Source organism: Cinclus cinclus, chromosome 3 (assembly GCF_963662255.1).
Source record: "Cinclus cinclus chromosome 3, bCinCin1.1, whole genome shotgun sequence".
Lineage (NCBI taxonomy): Eukaryota > Metazoa > Chordata > Aves > Passeriformes > Cinclidae > Cinclus > Cinclus cinclus.
In genome coordinates this window covers 23,491,219-23,518,601 of record NC_085048.1, presented here as the reverse complement: position 1 = coordinate 23,518,601, position 27,383 = coordinate 23,491,219, and the positions used below count along the sequence as shown (strand labels likewise).

At 42.5% G+C, this 27,383-nt stretch overlaps 1 protein-coding gene across 1 annotated transcript in view; it reads right to left on the bottom strand.

The window, feature by feature from the left end:
• Positions 1–8,559, bottom strand: part of LRRC1 (leucine rich repeat containing 1) — a 68,521-nt gene extending 59,962 nt beyond the window's left edge. The window contains exon 1 of the mRNA XM_062488543.1: positions 8,401–8,559. Within this exon, the coding sequence (XP_062344527.1) occupies positions 8,401–8,559 (159 nt within the window). The remainder of the gene's footprint in view (positions 1–8,400) is intronic.
• Positions 8,560–27,383: the final 18,824 nt, after the last annotated feature.

Genomic DNA, 27,383 nt, shown 5'->3' with positions numbered 1-27,383 from the left:
AAATATATAATCTCTGCCCACAAACCCTGCCTCACCTATGTACATCACAAAGAGAAGGGAATGCTATCAATTTACTACAAAAGTACACACCTTACAAAAAAAAAGTTAAAGGTATTGAAACATAACTACTTTATTACTTTCTTTCAACTCAGGTCAAAAATCAGTAGACCTGAATTGTTACTACAAAAAACTGCCATTAGAAAGTATTTCAAAACTGTCATTCTAGAATATTTCAAACCAAGCAGACTTCAAAAATCTTCTGAACAATTGCAGGGACACTAACAGGAAAGATAATGATTTTCCTTTGTTTGGGAAACAGAAGACTATGTTCTTCCTCTGCTCCCATCAGACTGTGGTCTTCCATATTTGATGTCAAAAGGTAAAGTATTTCTTAAAGTCTGAAGCCATACAGAAAAATCTGGAAACTAGGAGGAGAAAACCTAGATATACTTATCTGGTAATAAACTTCTTTGTAGCCTTCAACACAGAGTTCTGTTTAGAGGTCTGTTAACATAAGGATCCAATGTTGCTTCTCTACAAACCATTATGGATTTTAATAATTCAAGCATATACTGCATGATAGTACTAATTTACTATACTCACAACAGGTTACAAAAGGTAACTTATTCTCAAGATACTAAAGTTGTAAAGTCATAGGAGTTCTTAGAAAGCATTTTAAATGGCATTTGTCATGCTGAAAAAATTATTAAACTTGCAATAAAACCACTTTTACTGTGTGCGTACAGTCCGTTTCAGCTCACCCAGTGGCAGTTCCCTCTCCGACACTAACTGTAAATACCTGCTTGTTCAAATCACACAGTGGTACTTCTTTAAGGATTTACAGCAAGAGGTACAAAAACACCATGACACTATCAATGTAGAAAGTAAAACAATTAAACATTTGAGGGTGAATAAACAGTGAAAACCACAATTCAATCTGTACCATTAAAATCACCCAAGTTAAAGATGGGCAAAATCTCTGATATGCCCTCTATGGAATCATAAAGCAGCTGAGGTTGAAAGGGACTTCAGACATCACCTAGTGCACCCCCTGCTCAAAGCATGGGTCACCTAGGACCATGTCCAGTCAGGTTTACAGCATCTTCATGAACAGAGATTGCACAACCTCTCCAGACAATCAATGTTCAGGTTTCACTATCCTAACAGTAGAAAAGTATTGTCCTATTTCAGACAATTCCCTGTGTTTCAGCCTTTGCCCACCGCCTCTTGTAAGGTCACGGGGCACCCGTTTCATGCTGATTAACACATATTTATATACAACCATGAGCGTTTTTCTTCTCAAGGCTGAACTATTCTGGATCTTCTAGCTTTCTCTCCTGAAATGCTCCAAGCCCTTAAGAGTCTTTGTGGCCCCTACAGTGTATGTCCAGTATGTCCATGCCTCTTCTCTTGGAATACCCGGCACTAGAAAAGTACTTCAGGTCTGTTTCCCCAATGCTAGCCAGAGGACAAGCATCACCGGCTGGCAATGCTTTGTGTTACACAGCCCAGGATACTGTTGGCTCTCTCTGTCTTGAAGGAGCATTACTGGCTGATGGTCAACTTGTCCACCAGGTTCCCCACAGCCTTTTACTGCAAAATTGTTTCCCACGTGGCTGGCCCTCAGCTTGTACTGGAAAATTGGGTTATTTCTCTTTAGGTGCAGGTCTGTTTCTCTTTACCGAACTTCATGAGATTCCTCTCTGCTCATTTCTCCAGCCTTTCCCTGCTGAATGGCAGAATAAACATCTTTTTTACCAACCTATTCCAAACAGAATCCTAAACTTACCAAAGTTGGTCTTCTCAAGATGCTGTATAAACATCCTGTTCTTTCCTCTCAGAACCCTGAGCTCCCCCACCTCATGGTCATAATAGGCAACGTGACTAAGGTCACTAAAGCTACTGCAACCCTGATCTTCACATTTCAACCTGCCTTTTCTTCTTTTTAAGTATAAGATCCAACAGACCGCCTCTGTCCATTAAATCCTTGAGCACCTGTGCTAGGAAGCCATCAAAGCACTTCAGAAAACTCCCAGATTGCTTATGTCCTGCTGTGTTGTCCTTCCAGCTGTCATGTCCTTCAAAAACCATGTGTAGACCTGAGCCCGTAAACATGGGACTTCTTCCAGTTATGTGAAGAAGGCATCATCTACTTCTTCATACTGATCAAGCAGTCTACAGTAGACACCCAAAACAATGTCATCCACTAATCCCAACCTGCTCTCAGCTGGCTCATCATCCATCCCAAACCTGCTCTCTCATCCAAAGGGCAAGTCCCCATCCTTGCCTTCCTGGTCGGTCCTTAAAGAGCCTGTGTTCATCCACTGCAGCACTCCAGCCACGAGAGATATCCCACCACATCTCTCCAAACCCAAAGAGATCCATGCATTCAAAAAAAGGAAATAAAGTTCCTACATCTGTTCAACTTAAGCAGCCATAAACACAAATTCAGAGAGGTACAGTATGATTATCATGTCTTCCCACAGATTACTGACCAAACAAGTGTCTTTCAGGCTTATGGCTGCATAATGATAGAAACAATGACAGAACAGTGAAATTCAGCCCAGAACAGGTTTCTTCCTGAGACAAAGGTGTGGTGTGGGAAGAACAGAGGGACTGTTTCTTAAGGAGCTTTTACGTGATTTTGGTATTTCAACACCACACATAGCAGAGATACCGACAGTGCTGAATGCCAAGCAGCAGTAGACCAACAGATCTCTAACAAACAAACTGGGGCACAGGGTTTAACCTGGTCTCTTGGGGAAAAGGTCTCACATCCATCTAGTAAATCTACAGAGAAGCTTAAGTATATAACACCAAGAAGAAAAATTACATATGACAGATACAATTTGTAAGCTCAGAGATGTGAAATGATTTACAGCTGCACTACATTAGGTTTACAAATGCTGCATAAAAATTATTCCCCCTCAAAAAAAAAAATCCTCAGACTCTAAGTGCACAGAAAAAAAATTGATTTTTTTTTTTTGCCACTGGAGTTTTTCCATAAACAACATCTGCTAGAAGTATCATGGGAAAGTGGTCTTTACTCTTTGAGTTAAAGAGCTGAGAAGCAGAAAGACAAAACAGCAGCAAAACAAGAGTTATAAGCTATTTCCACCACCCACCAATGCAAAGAATGCTGTGATTTAATACAAAGGCAAAAATATAATACTGCATTTAAGGGTTCCTAAGATTTTCTATTCTGTTTTATCACTGGAAAAAGAAATATGCAGGGATCCAGTTTTGTACTGAAAATTTGAGTCACAGAGAAATTAAGCTGACAGGATGTATTTGCCCTTAAATTCTAATGTATGGGAGTAAAAAACAACATTTCATCAACTAAAGAGTGGTCTATAGAACTGAAAGCTTTTTATTTTTATCTGATGCTTTTCATTAGAAAACCTATTGAAACGCATCATGCAGAATGTGTTATTTTCTTCTATCAAAGCAATTTGCCAGAAAGCCTACTCTCCAGTGAAGAATAGTTTTTGACATGCAGCAAATTATACACCACATATTACAGCTTTAGTTGAAAAATTCTTCAAGTTTTCACTCTCAAGGAAAATAAAATGGTTTAGAAAAAAAACACACAAACTACGTTTTTAAGTCGCTCTACAAACGCTGGCAACAACTTACTTTTTTTTTCCGATAAAATCAGACACACTAAATAATCAACACAAGGCACTTGGGATCCTCCAACACAGGAGAAGGAATTATTTAAGGAAGTTAAGAGCTACACTTTACCACCAAGTCTATACATAGCCCATCCTTTTCAGACCAAAGGGTGCAACTCTTTAATTTGTCTTGTAAAACAGAAGTGGCAAGAAGCATGCTGACAGCTAGAAATTGCTGTTCTGTGGGAAAACAGCCACATCTGCTGAGAAAGGCTTCAGAGAGACTTCATTATTGTGGAAAACCACCAGCAGCTTAATAGTATACAGCTTGATCCTCCAGTACATCCCACCAGGCTGGCTTATCCTGCAAGAAGAGTAAGAGCAGAGGACAGAACCTGGGAGGCAGCAGAAAGGAAGGGGAAAGAGCAGAGTACAAAGAAAAGAGATGTTTGCAAGGGCAGTCAAGAACTCAGCACAGAAGGGGCAGGACAGGAAGCAAAGCATCAGAAACAGAGGGCAGACAGAGCTCTTTAGGTTGGAGGAAATAAGCAAGATCCTGGAACATGAAGGACAGGGAGGATGGGAAAGTATGAACACGCAGTGTGAGGATATGAGACACCATTGGTTAAGGACAGAAAAAAATAAGAGTAAGTTCTGCATCACATAACTGGGGAATGCAGCAAAGGGAGCCAGGGATCCAGCAAAGCAACTAAGGAGACCTTGAAAAAGATTCACTTACTGACATGGGAAACCAAATGTGCAGCATTATATAAAAAACCTTTAAATTACTCTACGAACAAAAATTATCACCTTGCATTCTTGAAACACTGACAGAAACAGCTTGGGGAAAAAAGGCATTTGTAGGAAAAAGGGGGTCAGAGAAACAGTTCTTCTGGTCCACATACTAATGCACAAGGAAGCAAACACAGGGAAGAGTAGAAATAACGGGGGCAATAACATCCACCTCTCTCTGCTTCTGAAGACATTTCAGTTGTTTTCCAGATGAACCCTTCCTACTCTCTCCCCTTAGAAAAAAGATAAAGAATTCTACCATATATTTTGGTGAGCTTAGAGAACAGAAATAAAACTAGCAAAGTAATACCCTCCGCATGATTCAAGTGTATTTCTCATTTCTTCTGAGCATACTTCACATGACTCTCATAACATATAATTCAGCAATAGTGCAGGATCCTTCTGCTAGTCATTCTCCTTCAAGACGCTAAAGCAATTCTCTAAGTTGTCTTTTGTATTTTGAAAGGATTTTTATGTGTGTTTTTTCTGTTGGTTTTTTTTCATTAACACCCTAACACATGCCACGTTCTACAGGCTTATTCTAGAATAAGAGATGTTTTAAGTATGCTAGCAAAGACTGCAAATTAAACAAAGCCTAGGACTACTTCTGTACCTCAAAACTGAGATTTTAGGATGTATTAAGAGTATATTCTTTTATTGGTGTATTGGATCAACCAAAGAACACCTTTTATTGTTACTTGATAGAAATGAGGGCAGAGAGAACCAGGGGAGAAGGGGGAAAGTGTGTGCATCCAACACAAATTGCGTCATCAGCTTGAGAGAAATGCAGCAGGTCCACATATTTCATCATGCCACTTGCTGATACTTATCTCCCTCAGAAAGCTTCACATTTAAGGGATGAAAAAAATATGTAAGTGGATGGAAAGTAGATGTCTAGAAATAAAGCTATCATCACTGTCTGACTTGAAGCCATGGCAAAGCTGATAAAAGAATTCATCAATATCTACTCGATTTCAGAGAAGCATCACAAGACCTCCTGCCTGCTGCAATAGACCTTTCAGAACACAGCTGCCCACACTGGGAAAATGAGTCTGAACGACCCGTGTGCACAATGAAGAGCTGAGCAGCAGAGTTGGGGTTTCCTCCTCCATTACTGCAACCTCTGCTGCAAAGTGACAGAACTTACAGGGCAATTCTTCTTCACTGTGCCAAGGTGAGGCTTTACAGCAGCAATTTCCTATGGGCATCACAACCACCTGAGCAACACAAACATCTTATCACTGTTAAGGGATTATATTATGGCATCAGCACAGCCCACAGGTGATTCACCAGGAATTGGCACAGATCACTGTGAACTTCAGGACTCTATCACGCACTGAAAAACACCTAACTAACCAGCCACTGAGAGTTACACAATTCCCCTGACTTGTATAGGCCTCAGCTGAGCCCAAATCTAGCTTGATTTTCTGTTACTGCCTTTATGTATGTAGACAAGAAACTTAATGGAGGTAAGGTCAGATTAATGTAATGGACTACACTAAATTAAGGATGTAATGACCACTTTTATCTATGCTGACCTAAGAATTGATTAATTACACATTCTGATTATTTCCCCCATGTTTTCTCTACCAGAGGTTCGGTCTATCCCAGCTTTTTGCACTGATTTCCAATTCTATAGCTGTACTTTGCACTGACACTACCCTTTTAATATAACAGGAATGAGAAATGTATGCCGTAGCTACCTTCCACTGAGAGATCTTCCATGATTCTCCTCAACCAGATCCCTAGAGAAGAACTTTTAGAACTATCTGCTGGCAGAAAAGTTGAACAGGGCTCTTCCCACCAGTTTCACCTTCAACAGATTAATTTCACATTCAGGAGTGCAGCTCTATTTCTGTAAAACTTTTCTCAAAATTCTGCAGAGTTGACACTTTCATGAAGTGATGGTGCTATATTCCATTTATCAGAAATCATTAATAAGGAACTGACAAGGAAAGTTCATAGGTTCATGCAGGAAGCCCCAATAAAAATGCATCCCTGCATTGCTGACAAGGCACAAAGTACTTAGAACAGATGAAAGTATGTTTTTGTGGTTGTATTTCATCAGATTCCTCCTAGTCCAGCTAAAAACCCACAAACATATTCCTACAGTATATTTAGGCACTCCTGTAACATGATCCATGAACATTAAAAAAAATAAAATAAAAAAGACCAAAAAAAAAAAAAAAAAAAAAAACCAAAAAAAAAAAAAAAACCCACAAAAAAACTTCTTCCTAACTTCAGCTTTTACTTGACTCCACCATAATGCCAAGGAACCTAGATTGGTTTTTAGAGTTTTTTAACCTCCTCCGCTATTTCTTATATGTATGGGATGTAATGCAGTCACATGTAACTAATGGGATGAAGTGGTCTTTTTAAGCACCACAGGGCAAAAAAAGGCTATTTCATATATTATGGTTCAAGGAATAGAAGAGAAACAATAATAGTTGCACTCTATTTATAGAAATTAATACCAGATAACACCATGAACAGACATCATCCTTTACATTGGTACACAGCAACCAGTTGGTGGTGAATTTATAATTTTTTTTAAAATTCAGAGAGCCATGGGTTTCAACAGGATTTTAGTCACACGCACATTAAATACCACTGTAATATGATGTGTACAAGCCTGAAAGCCAACTCTAAAAAGAAAGGTCTAGTACAAAGGGACTCCTGAGTTTGGTCTGTGCACAAAGCCAGCAAAAACTGCTAGAAGTAAAAATAGCACCCACACACAGTCTATGTAAACCAGTTTTGCTCTACTTCAGAAGGATAAAGAGATCAGTCACAAAAAGATGCAAACTTGCACTTAGGTTTTTCAAAACAAAAAGCCAAATTTAACATGTCAGTTAACTGAGTATTTTTATTACTGTCTGAAGGAAAATCTCTAGCCACCACGATTACTTTTACTATGTAGAGCTGAAAAAAGAGGGTGTATGTGAGTGCACTGAATTTCAAAAAGGAAAAAGTAAGGCTGTTTAAGTCTGGGTATGAACAGAGCAACTTTGATTCAGGTACAAACAAAGGTGCTTTTGAAAAATTTTCTGGTTAGTAAGTTCAGTCTCTTGGATTCCAAGTTAGTAAGAGTCCACACAGTTTTAAGATGTAGCTTCCAGGTAACACTTCCCGTGTCAAACTCTACCAACCACAACTCACAAAGACTTCTGAGTTGTCCAAAGTTTAAAGAGCAAACACGGAGGAAAACGCCCGTGGGTCCTCAAGTCAGAAGTCGAGCATGCCTCCCATTCACTCTGTGTTTGTGCAGCCGCAGTTGCCCGCTGGAATCACTCTGATAGAGTCCCTCTGGCAAAATCTTTTAAAAGTGCCACCTGGAGAGGCACACTGGCAGGCACCACCTCAAGATCTCAAAACCAATATTGAATTTAAAGTGAATTCACCTTTGACAATAATACCAAAAATATAGTAGGCATAAAACTCTTGACTACACGCTTCAAGTGAGAAGCAAAATACTGACAACTGTGCGAGACTTAGACGCGTAAAAGCCTTATTTGTCTCTCGCGTTTTGCACAACCAAGTTTCCAGGAGTAGAAGCAGAAACGGGAACACGGTTATCTGCTGGAAGGTTTTCGTTTTCCCATGTACGGAGCAGATTGTATCTACCGAAAGGGGAAAAAAGGGGAGGGCTGAATACCCTCCAAGGTCTCGTAATTCCGATGACGTGCATGTTAATCACAATACACACATAATCATGTCCTGCGACTCGGGCACCAACCCCCCTGCCCTCCAACAGGACCTGTCCTGCCGCAAGACGCGGATCTCCAGGTTTGGCCCGTGAACGCTCGTTTCCCATCTAACTCTGGGGAAACGCGAACCTGAAACTCCGCTCTTCCTTTAACTTCAGGGGCTGCTACCACAGACCGGCGGTCCCAGGAGCCCCTCACCGCCGCCTCGGTGCGGGGGCTGCACCGGGGGGCTCGGCGGACACCTGCCGGGGCAGCTCACCTGGCCCGCCGCTCCCACTCCCGCTCACCTTGGGCAGCTCGCGGAGCTGGTTGGCGTCCAGCAGGAGCTCCTCCAGGCTGCGGCTGTAGCGGTAGATCTCCTCGGGCACGGCGGCCAGCGAGCAGTGCCGCTTGTCGATGGACTCCACATGGCGGTTGCACCGCCACAGGGGGATGCAGTGGAACATCGCCCCGCCGCCGGGGGCCGCGGGGCGGGCGCCGCCGCTCACCGCCGCCCCCTCCTCCCCTCCGGCCGCGGGAACCGCTGTCCGTTCCGCCGCCGCGCAGCGCTGGTCCCGGCGAGCCAGCGGCCGCAAGCCGCATCCAGCGCGCCGCCGCCACCGGCGGGAAGCAGCCCCGGGCGAGCGCGGCGGCCCCGGGAGAACAATGGGCGGGAGCCGGAGCAGGGCGGGACCGGGGGCGTCCCCCTAGCGCCTCTCCGCAGGCCCCTGCCCTCCCGGCAGGGGCATCGCGGGGCGCCGAGCGCAGCGCTGCCGGCCGCCGCCGCGCATTCCCGCGCCTGACCCGGAACACGGGCGGACGCTCCCGCTCCCCCTCCTCTCCTCCCCCGTCCCGGCTGACATCAGCGGGGCCGGGCCCTGCCGCCCTGCCCCGCCCCGGGCCCGGACCCGGCCCGCCGCTCGCACACCCCCCCCCCGCGCCCGCCCCGGCGCCGCCTCGCCCCCGGCAGCCGGCGGCGGGCGCCCGCAGAACTTTCTGCCAAGGGGAAAAAAAAGCGGCGGAGGCACGGAGCTTTTCCCGGCTGGAAGCGTAACGTGCGGCCCGGGCAATCGGGCTCGCCCCGCACGCCTCCGCCCGGGGGGCTCTGGGGTGCGGCTCCCCCAGCAGCGGCCGGGCCCGCAGCCGCCTCGGGCGGGCTCTGCCATGGCCCGCGCGGCGTGCGGCAGCTGCCGTCAGTCCGGCGGTGTCCGCAGTCACCGGGAGTGCCGGGCAGCGCTTTGGGACGCTCCTTTACGGACTCTGGGACATGCCGATCCCTACCTGAAGCGCCCGGGGACACCGAGCGGGAGCGTGCGCAGACCACGCTCACAGTTTCTTTTCAGTTGTTAGAACGCTGTCTGGAAAGTAACACAATAAAATGTATGGAACGCACTCTAGGTACGTGGCCCTGAGTAATGTTTTCCCTCTCAAATTGCAATGATCTAACATTAAAGGGGGGGGGGGGATACATATATATATATGCTATTCTCAGGGCTTTCTGAAATATGTTGTTGGGTTGTTGTTTTTTTTTTTTTTTACATCCACTTTCAAAAGAGGAATTGTAAGGTCACAAGGGTTAGCAAAGACAAATAGTCCAGCAGTCCTCTGCCCGTGTCCACCGGCTCTGGGCACCGGCAGTACCATTCCACACCCCTGTGAGTGGGGCGATGTATTCCTGTGCTCTGATGGCAAAACAGTCTTAAAGGATCTCGTCTTTCTGGTTGCATAATTGTAATTTTGTAATCTTCACAGCAACACAAAATACTTCTGAAAACAGGCAGTTAACATCAGAGCTCTTCTTGAAATATTGGTAATTTCTTGCATAATTATAATTGGGTGCAGCTATATGAATAGGGGAGAGGGGGAGTTTATTGTAGTAATATCCGTTCTTCAATCCCTGCATGGTACTGTCCAACAACACCTAATCTTACAAAGTCACAACATATTTAAATCACTTAAATCACCTGATAAATTTTACAAGCTGCACTTGTTAAATTTCTGTAGGAATTGGAGCGATCTATTTTTTGGTTTTAAAAAGGACATTTTAGGTACTAGCATACTGTTACTCTCTGCAGACCTACAAAAGAAGAAACTTAAAAAACGTGAACTTTTTCTTGTAAATACCTTAAAAAATAGCAGTCAGAACCAATAGTTTCTTCCTTCCATTAATATATTCAGTAATTACAAAAGAGTCTTCATAAATGTGTTCACATGTGCTTGGAAATAGGGCAGACACACACCAGCACTCCCAAGCCTTCCCAGTCCACAGCCGGAGATTAGATAACTTTGACAGGAGAAAATCAAACCAACCTGTTATGCGTTGGCAGAGCTTGGCAAAGACAGGGATGCAAGAAGCTGCCCAGCAGATTTTAGAGGTGGATGAGGAGGACCATCACTGTCAGAGTTAGTGGGTCCCAGCCAGAGCCAGCCAGGCACTTCAGATGCACTTCTTGCAGCCGCTGGTGAGACTGGTCCTCCCTGATGCCAGGCAGAGGAGCTAGGTTCAGAAAATCAATCTTCTCATGGCAGCTCCAATGCAAGATTTGCCACTGAATTTATTGAACCAAATGCAGGGAACATAGAGGCTCAGCAGAGAACAACTGAACAAATATTGAGGCAGATAAAAGGCTCAAACCGTTCACAAGCCTTTGTGACCAACCAATTTGCTGCCAAGATTGCTTTGCCTAAATTCAATTACCTTAGTGCCTCTTTTCGAAGGGAACCCTCTGAAGAAGTAAGACTACAGATGAGCCATGCAGAAGGGCACATGAACAAGGGAGGGCTGCCCCCAGTTTACCTAGGACATGCAGTACTACAAAGGACTACACATCATGGGGATGGGATAAATCAAAGCATTTGAAGCTGGAAAACAATGTGACTTGCTTAACTGCCAAACAGAAGGATGAGCACATTGACTCCTGAACTCCAGCTCTAAAAAACAGACTGGTCAGTGGCACCTCAGGACCTCATGTCCATCTTCTGCTTGTCTGGAAGCATCCACATTGTCCCACAGCTGAGTCTGAAAACAGGCAAGAGCTCTAGCAGTAGCCTCAGTGTAAAGGTTCTCTCTCATTCCATCTTATGCTGCTCTCTGTCCCACCATCCTCTGTGGCGTTTGAGAGAAATGCCCAGTATGCCTTCCAAACAACGAGGACTTCAGCTCCCAGCACTACACTGATTGTCTCAGATGCTTGTAAACAGCTGAAACCTTTCTTGCATGATATGGACACAAATCTGACATGAGATGTCACTTCTGCAGATTCTGTCATGTGTCTCGTGACTAGGCCTTGCTGTGACAAGTCTAGGCAGTAACAGGAGGGTGACTGATAATTGAGTGAGTCTGTGTACTTTAATGAGGAATGAGTCAAACTTTTTGCACACTTCTCACGAGTGTTAGGGAGTCCAGGGGACAGAGTGATGGCCAGAAAGCTTAATACCTATTCAAGAGATCTGCCTTCACCAGCTGACACTCAGTATAAGGATAAAGATCTTTCCCTTCTCTAAGGTAGACAGCTACTGTCATAGGATCTTCAATAAATTCCTTGGAAGCTTAGGACATTAAATCAGTTCTAGTCTCCCAGTCCCACTGAAGAGGTGGAGATATAGCCTGAAGCTATGGTGTGGAAATAGGCATTGAGGAAGTCAAAAGGCAAACCAGTGCCGTTCTTGAGGAAACAGTATTCTCACAGCAGAAAGCAACCTCCCAAGCAAGCAAACTTGTTCAGCTTTGGTCAGTGTAATAAGTTACTGGTGTCTGTGGTTCTTCTGCACTAGGAAGAAGCAGCAATAAAAACTTTTCCTAAATGAAGAAGAGACCTCATATTGGGACAAGTTTTGGTGGGAGAGGTCTTAGAAAAATGGTAAGAGAATTGTGATACAATACAGTAACCAGAAGCCATTGCCAGTCATGCAATTGTGAGAAAGAAGAGAAGGACAAGTTGCCAAGATTCAAACTAACACATACCTGACAACCTTGTTACTTGGGGCAACTGTGCCCCCCGGGGGTCAGAGCAGTATTGCCCTGATAGAAGCAGTCCTGGTGCATTACACATTTCCATAGCAAGCTAAGGTGTGGTTCACATGCAGAAGGAATTAAGGTGTGCAAGTCTCGGAGTCCTGCTGGGGGATTACCTGTCTCCAGCTGCGATTTGGTAAGAGAGGTAAAGCCATTACCTCTTCTGTAGGAGGAGTAAATGAGTGTGGGGAGCAGCTTTGTGCTTCTTTCCCAGCTGTCTGCTTTATTCAGCCTTGTGTAGACAAGGTCAGACTTCTACCAGATCTGATTTGGAGGGGAACAGATTCAGTCTGCTCTCAGTGTGATATCACAAATTCATTCACACTGGTGATCAGGCAACCCACATCCGGGTTTGTGACAGTCACTGTTGCCCCCATTGTTAAATGGTGTTAAGGTGCTCATAAACAAAGGTTGCAGCTGGTTATTTGCAGGACATACACAACAAGAGGTGAGCAAACTCTTCTGCATGGCATTGCCAGTAGAGCTGTGTTGAGTGCAAGAGATCACCCTGCTGAACAGTTCAGTGCTTCCAGTTGGAAATGACACCAGGGGTATCAGTTATATATGCAGTCACTTCATAGTTGAAACCTGAGAGACTGGTCATGACCAAAAAATTAATGTCTTACAGTCCATCAAACAAAAAGCCATCCTTCAGTCAGTACAGCCTGGTCTGGGCATATAGCCAAGAGCTTCAGTGCTGAAAATCTCAATTTCTCTTGCTAGATACCATCACCCTGTGTGATCCTGAACAAAAAATTAGGTCTCTGTGACTTATAAAGAACTCAGACAATGAACTATGAAATACAGATAAGGCTGGACTGATCTCAGGAGTGTCCCTGGAAGTTCTGGTTTGAAAGAAGCAAGAGCAAGGTCATACTGCAGGCCTCCCTCCTCAGCACAATTCAGAATTGCTTTCTGGCTTGTCAAAAGCCAATTCAAGCAAACAATGCCAAGTTTCAAGTTGTGATTCCTATAAAAAAAGGCCTAGAGCAAGGATATCCATGAGCTTGAGTGAGTGCAGAGGAGGCTAGTGCTGCTACAAGGAAAGCAATAATACTCAGAATAATCAGAATTTAATAGTAATGTACATTGTGAGACACAAAGAAAAGAATGGATAGAAATAGATTTTGCATCACCATAGTTTAAGTAATAGTTCAAAATCCACTTAACACTAGGAAAAGTACAATGAATAACTAAACAAAAAAAACAAACAAACCAAAAAAAACACCTCCACAACAAAAACCAGAAAACACCCCACACAGATAAAAATAAAGCAGGCCAAGCAATGCTCTTTCTGCATTCAGGACTTTTTTCCTTCCCCCAGATTTCTATGCCTCGCTATAAAGAGATAATGGTTACATAGCCCAGAGAATCCAGGGCAAAACAAGAAGAGTATGAAGACAGAAAGACCCAAGGATTACAGCTAACAGGACTAGTTTTGGGGAAAATAATTTAACTAGCACTGGATTTCTGGTGGAAGATTAGGTACTCAGCACCTCTGAGCAAATTATCCAGGAGTACTACTGAATCCACAGTAATTGTATTACAGCCTGCAGAGCTGCTGAGAGCCAGCCCCAGCAGGGTGCTGGAGGTAATTAGCACTGGCATGCTTCTCTTTGCTCAGTTTTGCTGGCTGAGGACTCTGGTCGCATTTGCTCTTCCTTTCTATGTAAATTATTTAGAGGAGAGCTGTTAAAAAAGCAGGTAGATGTGACTATGAAGTGTTCCCATACTGATTACTCAGCTACAGTTACAAATTATGGTTTAATCATCACAGGTACCACCACATCTACAAGGTTTTTATACGTCTAGAGTAACTGATACAGAATCACATAATGTATTACTAGTAGGAAGGCACGTCTAAGAGCCATGATGAATTATTATAGCCATAAAGCCAACCTGAAGCGGCACGCGCTCCTGGCAGTGCATTTAACACGTTCACTGTGGTTTTACAGTGTTCTAAATAGCAATCACTGTGAGAAGAAGCTGTAGCTTCTCCTATCCTCTCCACCCCCACCACCAGACAAATCACTTGTGTTAACGTCAGCTTTTATTTGAACACAATGAGCTGTAATCACATGAGGAATTACTTTGATTTAATCCTGCTTGCTTCAGTTTGGTTTGTAAGGAGTGGCCAGTCATATGTGGTTGCATTGTATCCAGTAGTTTCATATTTCATACCAACTTTCAAGGGCTGACACCCCTCATCTTCTTTGGGCAGAGGAACAAATAGATGTGCTCATGCAAATAAGGAAAAGACATTCTGGCAGCCAGGATGGGCTTTTTTGCTTCTTTCTTTATTTTTCTTTCTTTCTTTCCCCCCCTCCAAATTGCTGGGCTGGCTGTGGCAGCTGATGGATAGATTCTGGGTCCAAACCATGTTTTCAGGTTTTTGCTGTTTTCACCTGGCTCAGTACAACTTCTCACAGCAAATTTTGCTTCTGCAACCATCATGAAGAGAACAAGCAGAGACATGAATTCTGGTCTCTGTTTATTTTTTCACATCAACATCATGATGTAACTAAATAATCCTTGACTGGATATAGTTTGGTACTCTATTTCCAATGGCCAACAGAAACAACCACACTGCTGAATTTGGCATGAAGTAAAAAGGCCAATACAAGCACAAGGTTGGTCACCCTGCCTATCAGCCCAACCTGAGGATTTGGGTCAGCATTAATGTCACCCTCATTTCATGATCTCTACTGGCTGAATGATGAGAGACCCTCAGCTTCCCATGGGCTTTCAGCATTGTTTGGGCCAGGAGGTCACATCTCTTTTGGAGAAGCTGAGCTGGTGATTCCCACCAGTGCAAGGGCAGCAACAAAGAACAGCACTTGGCATGTCAAGAACCTGTATCAGGAGCATTCTTAATGCCCATCATTTTGTGGACTCATTGATGGACATGGAGCATTCTTTGCAAAGAGGAAGAAAAAGCAGCTAGTACCAGGGCTAATGTAAATTTTACAGCAATGAAAAAGATTTTGACTGGCTCATAATTTTTTTAAATATATATATTTTTTAATGTGTGGTTTCTTATTTTCTTCCTCTCAGCTGGAAGGGAAGTTAATGCCCTTACAATAGTCAAATGGGGTATTATCAACAATTGCACACACACAGTTCCACATTTAGCATTCAGAAAAGGAAGTTTAATGTTAATTCTACCCTTCACTAATTTCCTGTATTAGGTCATATAAATGCGTGCTAATTGGACAGCTGTACTTCAATGAATTTTACCACAGAAGATTTTTTTAAATTTAAATTATAAAATACCATGTCATAAAAGTGTTAATGATCTTCAGGAAAAAGAATGAAAAAATCTGACATCTCTCCTTAGAGCAAGGGGAACTGAACTGTGAAAGTTACTTATTTAAGGAATCAGACCAAGGATAAAAAGAATATAACCAGTAATTATTTGGAATACCAAAAGGAAAAATTATAGTAAGTAGCTGCAGCAGGTAAAATATTTTTTTCTACCTTTAATCACATCACAATAACAACTGGCATTAAAAGCAGACATCTGCATCCAGTGAGTTACCTGGTATGATGTAGCTATTCAGTGAGAATCACACTGTCTTCAGAATTATATTCCCTTTTGGAGAGATGTTATGCTGGGAACTGAAAGGTGAACTAGCAACTTAGAACATATATACAACAGTTCAATCTTACAGTTAGAAAAATATACAGTTTAAGAAATCAATAGTATTAAAAAATAAATAAAATTGGAAAAAAAAACTTGCCCGTACTGTTGATAAAATGTCAGAGCTTGTGAGTCCAGGTCACAGTGCTTATTAATCAGCTACCCAGTTCTGTAAAGCCTGTGCTAAACTGTCACAAATGATGGTTTTCAAAAGAATTTAGGTCAAGTAAGCACTTGGCAAACATACTGTGGTGAACTAGGAAGTCCATGCAGGCACCTCCAAAGCTCTGCAGGCAAACAGAGGAATAAATGGAAAGCAAAGTGAGCTGGAATATGACCCTTTAGCACACTCCTAACTCCAAGGAACTTCCACCAGCCCAGAAGCTCAGCTAGATGATCACTGTAGGTCCCTTCACACAGAATACTCTATCCTCTCCTTGGTCTTTTATAAGAAAAGAGGTTTTCCAAGGTACCATGTGCCCAGTTAAGACTGTTTTGTGTTGGAAGAAAGTATTTAAATTAATTTGATTGTGAGAAGATCTGTGATGGCTGCAAATGTGAAATGAGATGACTTGAAAATATGTGGACCAGAAAAGAGCCTGGTGCTTCAATAGGCTGCTTCCAGCTGACACTGGAGGTACAATATACATCTTGTCTTGCCCGTTGTGGGAATCCTGGCATGGAAGCACCTCCACCCACTGTGGAGACTGCTTAGCTTTAATTGTGAAATGTCCACTAGTTTTTCAACCATCACAGCACAGATCCTGAGCCTGGACATTTTATTCAAGTTTTTAACTCTGTATTTCTATTTCCAGTTTTCAGCATTTTGTCCAGACACTGTGCAGAGGCGTAGGCTGACAGGAAGCCAGACGAGGGTGAGAGGGAAGCCCAGTCTCTGGCAGGCTCCTTCCAGTCATACAGTTGGCAAGCAGTAGCTTGTAATTCTGGCTGTAATTTTGCAGCCTAGCTGTCCATACCACTTTGCTGTGCATGGCGCTGGGCTCTTTGTGGCAGAGGCTTGACTTCTCATCTCCCGCTCCTTACCATGGGCTTCCTTGGTTTAAGGCTGTTCAGGTACATCAGTGCTTTGAGGTTTAGGAGCTGTACAGATGGCGTTGTCTCCAGGTAGAAGTGCTGCTGGGATATGGGCTGCCCCAAAGAAACAGAGCCCACCTAGCGCCCCCTCTCCTATACGTTGCTTTTCCTGTAACTTTCCCAACACAGCTATGGTCATCTTGTGGCTCACCCTGTGTCTCTTTCCAGCAGGAAGGACAAGCTGCCCTCAAGCAAAATCTCAGCAGAAATCTGATCCTAGGATAAAGATGTTGGACCTAATACAGATGCAGCTGCATGATGCAGTTTTTATAGGATTCTTTTCAATCTCCCACTTCATCCCTGTGCATCTCCTACAGGACCACCATAAGATCACATCATTTATTTTCTGGAAGGTGGGAAGCTTTATGCTGCATTATTAATTGATCTCAGGGCTGCAAGTTGAAAACAGGGGAAGTTGAGAGTACACAACAGCTATAAATAAAGCCAAAAATGAAAGCATATTGCCTTTTCTAGCTTCTGGAGATACAGTTTGCACCAAATGGGCAGCTTCTACCTCACACACAATGCCAAACTGCTGCATGTTTCCTATCTTTGCTTCCCTGTTAACTTTCCTCAGGCAAAATCCCCCTCACCAAAAACAAAAACCCTTTCTTTAGTCTGGAAACCTCCTTAGGAAGCAGAAGGGCACCTTCTGTCGTTCTGTCATCAGGAGCAATGGGAAGAGATTATAATCTCCATCATGAGCTGGCCCAGTACTTCCTTCTGTAAGATGTAGTTTCTACTTGCTTGCAACCTCCCCAGCCTCCATCTGTCAGGACAATGTCTTCTGCCTTACATGTCTGGCTCAGATTCAGGTATTTTAAGAAAGTTTCCACTGAAATGATCATCTGGTTCTAAGAATACACTTAGCAGATAATACACTATGTGTATCTTGAAGAGATGCATGTAATTTTGTTGCTGTGACCATTTGCTTTGGAAGAAAAAGAGCCTTTTTACCAGAAAGCAGGAAGCTCAGCCTCCTGCCACCAATGGGCCTTTTACTGCCACAATCATGAAACTTGTCCAAGATTGCTTTGGAAAAAAGTTAAAAATCAGTTCACAAAGGCCCAGCAGCATGTGCATGTAACAAGCCTAGTATTTAGCAGCTAAAAACCCCACAAATCCTTCATGGACTGTGCCATGCTGCCTGGGCTGTACAGGTGCTGCATCTGGCATCCAGCTGGAGCAAGACACTGGTTTCATTAACCAGCTGAAGAAAAATTCCTCGCAGATCTGTTGTTAACATAGCAGGAATTTTTATCTATATAAGGACTTCAGATGTGTGACTCACACCTTGGTGTGGCTGCACAGTCAGCAATCTGGGATACAGAGCACCAAACAGGGGAGAGTCAAAATTTGTTTCCTCAGCATCATCCTATATTATAGCTGAAATAAAAAGGGTTTATTTGAAGTTCAGCCTTACTGGCTTCATCCATGCTGCTTATTTTGAGGCAGAGTTGTAGCCCGTGCAAACTACTTATTTTGGGGATTGCTGCCACTTCTCAAGAGGTAAATCCTGGCTGCAGCCTCAGCTTTAAAGGGCTCTGCGCTTCCCTAACAAGCTGTGTAACAGTTCAGCAGCTTCCATCTGTCTTGTCAGTCCTACTCTTGGCTTCCTGTAGAAAAAAATGTCCCTGGCTCATTTCTAGAAGGGACTGAGTGTTGCCGCAGCCTGAGTACCAGCTGCTTAAAAGGAAAATATGCACCCAGGAATAAGGCTTCCTAGGCTGATTGGATGCAGATGTATCTGTAAACGGAAATAGATCAATTATTGATTTTGAGCTACATCAGGGCTTTTGTACTGAGGAAGCAAAATCCTCTGTATTTGCTATAAACCTGAGGTTTGCTGCTTGGAAAACCTTTAATCTCTTTTCATCACTCCAAGTTAAAACTCCAGTTTTACAACCTCTAAAAGCAGCACCCGATATTTTCCAAAGAGCTCTTCAAAAGCCACAAGAGGATAGAGTAAGTAGAAACCTGCAAAATCACGACAGGCTTCAGCTCTGCAGGGATGACCATGAGTACCATAGGGAAAAGTGGAAGTGTCCAACCTCAGTACATAGATGTTCGACTCCAATCCCACTTCATCTGTATTTGCCACCACTGCTCACATACCCCACAATGCCCTTCAGAATGACAGAAAGGGGTCAGTAAGTCTTCTAGAAGGAGAAGGTTGAGCAGTCTGGGGGCTGTCACCAGTTCCTGAGCAGTTTAGAAGCTGTGTTTTCAGCGACACAATCACTTAGCCTAAGGTGAGCAAATTTCAGAGTACTACCACAGTTTCTAGGGCAGGGACATGACTTCTGATTCGCTTCCACAGCCAAGTTAGTCTCCAAGAGTGGAGAGAGCTCATTTCCAGTTAACCATTTCCTGGCTCCTCAGCTGCTGGCAGCTCTGGGATGGGAGAAGTCCTGCAATACACATCTTTTTCAAAACCTGCTCTTTGCTCCTCACTGTGTGTCTGCAGAGCAATCTGTTCCTACCACCCTTGGCTCTTCTCTCTGTTAGGGAAACATGAGCACATACTTGGGATTAAGGTAACAGAATTGTGACAGGAATTGTGTAATCCATTGTGTCATTGTGCCTATGGTTGTTTTCTCTTTTCTCTCTGTCTTCCATCTTCTGAATCTTCTGCGTGAATGTCAGGCTTGTTCCAGAGTCCAGAAATCAGCACAGTTACTTAGTTGGAGCAAATCCCAGGACTGAGACTCCTATCAGGAGCACCCCAGGGTTCTGCCCATCTGAGCAGCTCTGGACATGCCTCCCTTTCCACAGTGTGCATGAAAGAATGCATAGGGGGTGAGCAATTTTCCATGAGGTTCTACCAGTCCTGCAGAGCTGCATGTGACAACATAACATGTTCATCTGTTTTTCTGAAGCTCTCACCCAGTGTTGAACCACTGAGTGAGGAGATAAATAAATGCATACCTGGCATCAGTCATTTTAGGAAACTTTGGCAACTACAGAGGCTGACTCCTGCTAGAGATGTGCCCCATGCACAAGGCTGGTAAGAACAAAACTACCATCCTGGCATATGAAAGGTAGGTATCTAGTGTGTGTCCATTTATACCAAAAGGTGAGTTTCCCTAATGAAGGAAAGAACCCTAGCCTTATTTTTTATTCTGACTTTGTCTTCCACTCACGGTAAAACCTGCTTTCACAATCTCAAACAAGTGTTTAGAGAGCACAAGCTGCTGCCTTTATAGAATGCGGTTTAAAAGCAGCATAAAGAAATAAAAGGCAGAAAGCTAAGAGAAGTAGAACATTTTTCCTTGAAATTTCAAACTGAAAAAAATCAGCAGTACAGATTTTCATGAATGTGTTTTCCACATTTCATGAACAAATGTGAAACACACCTGTACTACAGACAGCCCACTGTCAATCTTTCTGCCAGCTCAGATTTTTATAAGTTGTTGGAGGGTGTCTGACAAGCAATGTCAAATCACAATCAGAAGACAGGAATGTTTGGCAATGAGGATGATTCCATTAGACTGCAAGAATGAGGAGACTGGATCAGAACTTTAGCTGCAAGGGAAGCTTGGACTGAGAAACGCCCTCTGTGATGGTGCAGGCAGAGGAGCCTGCAGCAAAGGAAAGGTGGGTGATGATGGCTCATGAGCTTTTGGAGAAAGCAGGCCAGGTTGGATGGGGCTCTGAGCAACCTGGTCTAGTGAAAGGTGTCCCTGTCCATGGCAGGGGCATTGCAACTAGATGATCTTTAAGGTCACTTCCAATCCAAACCATTCTATGACTCTGATAAGAAGCAAAGTTAAGCTGTCTGGGCAGGTGTAGCTACATGCACAATATGATTAACCCTGGCAGTGTCTTTGTGGGATTAGACAATCAGGACTCTGCAAGCAGAGGGATGTACCCTTGAGAATTCACAAGAACTTTGAAAAACCAGGCTGCTGTCCAAAGCCACAGTAAAAATTGCAGTAAATTCCAGCAAAGGTAGTACTGGAAAAAGGAAGAAATGCAGTGCATTTCTCAGCGTTTAGGAATGCAAGTCCTGCAAAGCAAGGTGTTACATAAATTACTCTTCAGTCATTTAAAAAAGCCCCAGAAAACCAAGAAAATAAGAGAAAATAAGAGGGAACTGAGAATACATGTTCTGCATCCAGTAGTAGTTCAAATATCTTGATAAGTGAAACTGATTCTGTTGCTACATGGATAGTAAGCTTGGAGTTCAGCAACACCCAATACACACAGAATATTTTTTGCAATGCTCTGCAAACTGTCAACAACACGTGGCTTTCCAGCTGATGAACCTTTGCAGACCTTTGAAAATGAGGACATCCAGTGGCTGAATGTTATAACTGGGATTTTCATCAAGGATTTATGTCTGGAATTGAAACTCACCAGTTATGCCAAATTTCTGCCCTTCACAGAGACCTGAAATAGGTCATGTGTGGAACAAAGGCTTTTACAGAAATCCCCTATGCTGGGGTGAATTCTACTTAATTATAGGGCTCATGGCTGTAACAAACTGAGGCAAGCTCCACTCAGTAATACCTATGATATTGTTTCACCTTTCTTTCTCTGCTTCCCTATCATGTAGGCTTATACTGATATTTATATTAAAAAAAAAAAAACCCACAAGTAAAAATAAACAAAAAAATTGCAAGTTTCCAACTCCCATCATGTTTCTAGTTTGGTCTCTAGGTCTCTTATTTAGTTACAGAAAGTAAACATGGCTGTGAGTTTTAGAAACCTTCAGCACCTAGCCAGTCCCTTTGGAACCAATCAATACAGCAAGTGTCACACACCAGGCTTTTAGTAATTTAGCCTTAGATGTACCAATTTGAATATTTACACCTAGTTACTATATTGCAAGAATATTTAAAGATGAGTTGCAGTGATTAATCTAAAATCTAAATACACAGTGTAGGAGAAGAACTAAAATAATAAATCAAATTCACTCTTTCCTGCCATGAAATTGCAATAACACAAGTCAATATCACATTCTAGGACAAGAGTATTGTGCTTTGCACAGAACATAGGAGAAGCAGAATGAAAGTATGAAATAAAGTAAAGTAACATCTAAAGAAAACGGGCCACTGAAGCTTTTGCACATTTGCAGGCCATTAATTCCCCTGAGGAACGGCCTGTATAACATATATAATATCACTGTCTTCTATAAGAAACATCCCACCCAACATAAGGCACTGAATTTCATTTAGCACTGAATGTGGCAGCTGAGAATTGCAAGACGGTGCTGAGTTTCCCGGATGAGCTGGGTAAGGCCAGCAAGAAGAAAAACCCTTACCTTCCTCAAAAGCTGATTTGAACAAATGTTACCCTGCACTGTATCTGCATGCCCCAGAGTAATCCCTTGAAGATTTTTAAGGTAAATTTCATTTTCATACAATTTATACCTCTGAACCAGCAAAGCCAACTGCTTAAAACAGAGGGGAAAAGAGCACCCCAGACCTTCTCCCATCCTCCACCAATCCATTTCAACATGGAGTGCACGGTGCAGTCTCCACCTTCTTCTCCCACTGTTTCTTTCTGGTCTAGGCTGATTGTAGTTGCACTGATTAAGTCTCCCCACCTGGACAGATGTCACCTGTTTCTCAGCTCGCTCCAGTACAAAATGTCACTGCACTTTAAGCCTATGTTACTATAGCCTTGTCCTCCTCTCCCCTACTCTCTCTCCTGTGCCAGCCATTCAACTGGAATCCAATCCAGTCATTCAGCCATTGTTAGTACCTGAACCTACTCTCTGAACTACTTCAGTTCCCAATTCCATGGGACAAGTACCAATTCAATACACTTTTCATCAGTTGCATGGTTTTAGACTCTGAGGTTACACTGCCAGTCTAAGCTTAAAACATTTAGACAGTGAGTTACTTTAGGCTTATACCATTATGTCAGAAACTGAACCCAGTGTCCTTGTGATCAGCAAAAGAGACTGTTTAGCCCTGAAACTCCCCAGCAAGTCAATTCTCTCACACTTTGCCAGTGCTCTTGCAGCCAAGCACAGGCTGGACAATTTCTCAGAGGGCTTCAGGTCAATTTTAGCCATACTGAACCACTTTTCGGCCTAAACCTCTCTAGTCAGAAATTTCTGCTAGAGGCTTTAATATAAAAAAATAAAAATATTTTACAAAAATAAAATACAATAAAATAATAATTAAAAACAACAACAACAACAAAATCTCTTCTCCTTTGCCTCCCCTTCCCCAAGCTCTCCTGTGCCTTGGTCACAGCTGTGAGGTAAATGCAAGCTTGCTGATCTTGTGGGAAGCTAAACTGGTATGAGAAATACACAGAAACAGACTGTGCTTTTATTTCATTGGTTTTGAATGCTGAACCAACACAGCATATAGTACATGAGCATTAGATCTGATTGAAGAAAGGAGGTAGAAATGTTTGGTCGGCAGTTTGGGAGTCTATTTTTACCAATTTGGCTCATGGCTTAGTCAGAAAAACACTCAGCTTGGTGCAAAGAAGGTGCCAGGAACATACAGCAAGAGAAAAGAGAGAGACAATATCAATGCCAGTTTTGATCAGTTCACATTGTTCTATCTTATACTTGAAAATTTTACAGCTTTTTCATTTGGGAACTATATTTAGAGCTCATAAAAATAAAATGGTGAGCAAAAAGTGTGCTGGTCAGTACCAGGAATTTACTTTCTTTGAAGGAAAGCTGTAGTGTTCACAGACTGACTCTCCTAGAATTATAACAACTTTTTCTTCTCTGGCTTGGGGCTTATGACAAGCAGAATGAGAAATCCACCATGGATTTCTGGACTCTGTATTAAAAAATTCCTGTATGATAGGTGGTATTTGGGGTGGCCATGCCTGCTGCCTAACAGCATATTAGCTTCTGCTGTCTTTCATACATTGTAATGTGGAAGCAAAGAATATAAGTGAGAAATTCAGGTTATTTTTATCCCCATTAGTCTTAGTGCTCTCTGTATTTCTAGTATCTTATATATTTTCTGGACCATTTGTGTCATACTGAGCTACTTACTTGATTTTACTTAGTCTTGAGGAAACCAGTGCACTCAGTAAAGTCAAGTCAAGGTTCCAAATCAAACTGAATTGCTCTTTGTTCCTTCACAAAGGTTATTTTAATTACATAAACTTCATAGAGGAGCTCATGAAGCTCACCTAAATTATAGAGAGCAGGCAGGGATGGGGGCAGGGGAGGAAGTGGCTTGGAACTCTAGCAGGTGTTGCATCCTGTGCTGGACCATAAGAGACCTGGCAAAACAACTGAATACCAATACCAGAAGGTGCTTTTCTTCCTTCAACAACACTGCGACATGTTTTTTACATAGAGCCCTACCAGCTCACAATTAATTAGAAAGAAATTAGAGAGATCTTTTCAATTCACATAGTTTTATGGCTAGATTATCCAGGCTTTACACAAGGTACCTGCATTTCATTAAATTCATTATGAATGCAATCACAAAGCATGTACTTATTTCTCCAGAAGATGCTTTAGATTATATGTTGACAAATTATATATTGACAGATTACACCATGACAAGCAACTCATCCGTGCATTCCTTTCACCAGCCCATCAGACAGAAACCTCACAGTAGGCAGGCTGAAAATGACAAAACAACCACATTACTTCCTGCTCATGTGTCTAATTTGCTCTCAAAGTGCCTGTTTTCAACTGAGAGGCATAAAGGCAAAAATATTGTCATCCTTTCTACTTCAAGGAGGAAAATAATGTGTAAGTACTATAAGTAAAAAATCAACAGCAAATATCTGTTTTGATTTTTCCAATAGTACAAAGCTTATAGAGCCATTATTGGTATAAGAATCAACCTTAGATCTCTGCAGAGGTGACTAAATACATGCCCCCCCTTCCACTTTGTATGGGATGAAAACTGTTCTTTTCAGCTAAAAACATTCAGAAAGTTATGTAGCACCTATAGCTCCTCCTCTAAATCCTCTAGAGTAAAAATATATATTAAAAACCAAAATAAAATAATAATATAAATACAAATAATATAAGTAAACAACAATATAAATTAATAAATCCCTATTCTCCTTTAATACAAACTGGATGCTATAACATCATCATTTTGTCTGTATCACCCTGAGCCAGTGATCTGGATCTAATTCAGTTGTCTGTAAGATAACCCAGAAAATATAAGACAGAATTGCTGGCTGTATTCTGCTGAGGTTTGAAAATAATGAGGCAACATGTACTGTGTTTTGAAGAGATTCATCCATACATTCTCCAGATTATCTTACAATTTTGAATTCCTAATGGATACAAGCCATGCTTAACATAGCGAAAAATAACGGATGTATATCACAGACCTTTGGCTTTCCAATTAAATTATAGTGGGTTTTTTTTATTTGACTTAATGGACTGTGAATATTGGAATTCATCTGACTGTTTGGGTGCATATTGCCATTCCTGTGTTTCTCCAGTTCCAGCATAAGTTGCTAGAATAAATCCCAAGTGCTGCATATTAGCACAGATTTTAAATGGTTCAGCTTTGCAGCTATTGGCAGCTGACCAGTTATGGAAACAGCCTTTGCACAGATGTTGACATCCATTCCACTCCAATATTGGCACTACAGAGGCATTAATAAAGAGACAGGATCTTGCCCTGATGCTCAAAAAACAGATTCTGAAGGGATTATCCAAGCAATGGAAAATTAGTTTTTCTGAGTTCAATGCACATGCCCTCCCCTGCCCATCCACCACAGTGTTTAGGGTCAGCATCTCCACTCAGATTTATTCTCCAATCAAAGTCTGGAGGACTTCAGTGGATGACTCCTATTAACATTCCCCTCAAGTAAGCATTACCACCTCTCTGTCCTGCCAGCAGTGGGTTTCTCTAATTTTCTGAAACCCCCATTTTGATGTAAGCGTTATTTCATAAAAGCAAGAGATTTTTAGATGGCCTAACAACCTGCTCCATTTAGAGCAGATAAAAAGAGGATGAGTATAAAGGGCCAATGAAGCTCCCCATGAAGAGAAGCAGTGAGCCTCATATTCTGTACATAAATAAGTTATGGCATATCTTGAAACTAATGTCACTCTCCTTCAACCTTTTGTGCTTAATTTTCTGTAGTGGAAAGTGGCAGGCCATTAGCAGCACACTCAAGTGAATTGCTGGCTCCTTCTGAATGAAACCTGGAGGTTTGCTGCCAGTCACCTGCTGTACCGCAGGGACTGGTGTGACAAGAGGATTTATTTTACATAGCCCAGATAGAAAATGATGCTGCTCTTGCAAGGCATTTGAGGAAGTCTTCCCTCTACAAATCATCTTATTTTACAGGCACAAGTGACACCTGATTAAGTTGCAAAAAATGCAAGAACAGACATTGCTCTCTGGTCTTTGTAGACCACTACGCTGAGACCATGGGAGCCATGTGTGGTCTTGTATGGAGACTAACATACTTACTACTGCTTTGAAGTATCTTGTCTTCCCTAGATAAAACAGCACAATGTTCTTCCTCTCTGAAAACAAGAAAAAAAAAAACAGTCTTTTTTTAAACCTGCCAAAAGGCATGGGAGCCAGGGTTAGGTGAGCAGAGGACAGCAGGTTTATCTACTCACTTCCAAATAGGCACAGCCCACTCACGATGTGAGGCTGTAAGCAGAGTTGCAGACAAGAAATACCTGAGAGCAAGGCAGGTTTTGGGAAAAGAGAAAGCTCCCTTTTTTCTTTTTTGAAGTCCCATTTTCAAGCACAGGAACTGAAATTGGACTTTCTAAACCTGAATTTGAAGCACCTGCTTTCAGGAACAAAAGCACTTATTTCACACTTAACAACAAATCAGCAAGTCAAAGTGCAAAGAAAACAAATTTAGCAGATTGAAAAGTATGAACAAACACTTGAAGACAGCAAACACATCCTCATTTTGGAGATTATTTTGGGCTACATTAGCAAGGAACAGCTGCATCTCTGAAACTAGGAAGCTTTAATTTCCTGTTGGAGTGCTATGAAAAATAAAAAATGCCACTGGAAATACATTTATGGAATTATCTGTAATGAGGAACAGGGAATGGTTTTCATGTTGGAACTATGGTGACACCCCTAAAAACAAGAAAAGCATGCATGTGCTACACAAGAGAAAGCAGACTATACACACCAGGGCTTCTCAGAGAGACATTTCTTTGTGCAGCATTGCTATATTGCATTCAGGAGCTAGAGGAGGGAGGGTTATGATAAAAAGAGGAGGCACAAAGACAGACTGAAGGGCCTGGCTGAACAGAGGGGGTTGGGGGTGGGAGGACAGGTAAGGACACAGCAGGCTTCAGATTAAAAAAAAAAAAAAAAAAAGGTAGAACCAAACTCACTTTACACAATGTTACTGGGAAAGCTGTCAAGGCACAGAGCTACACGAGCATTTTGGATGACAGACTGAAAAAAATTTATATTTTTCTTGACCTCTCTGAGGTTTCTCTGATTTTTCAGATTTTCCATGCTTGTGACTTGGCATCTGTCTTGAGGAAATGGAGCTGCACACCAACATTCTCAGAAAGGGGCTGTTAAGGTAGAAATTACCCAAATGATAATTTTCATAATTGCCCAGAGGAGTTACAGAGTCCAACTGTA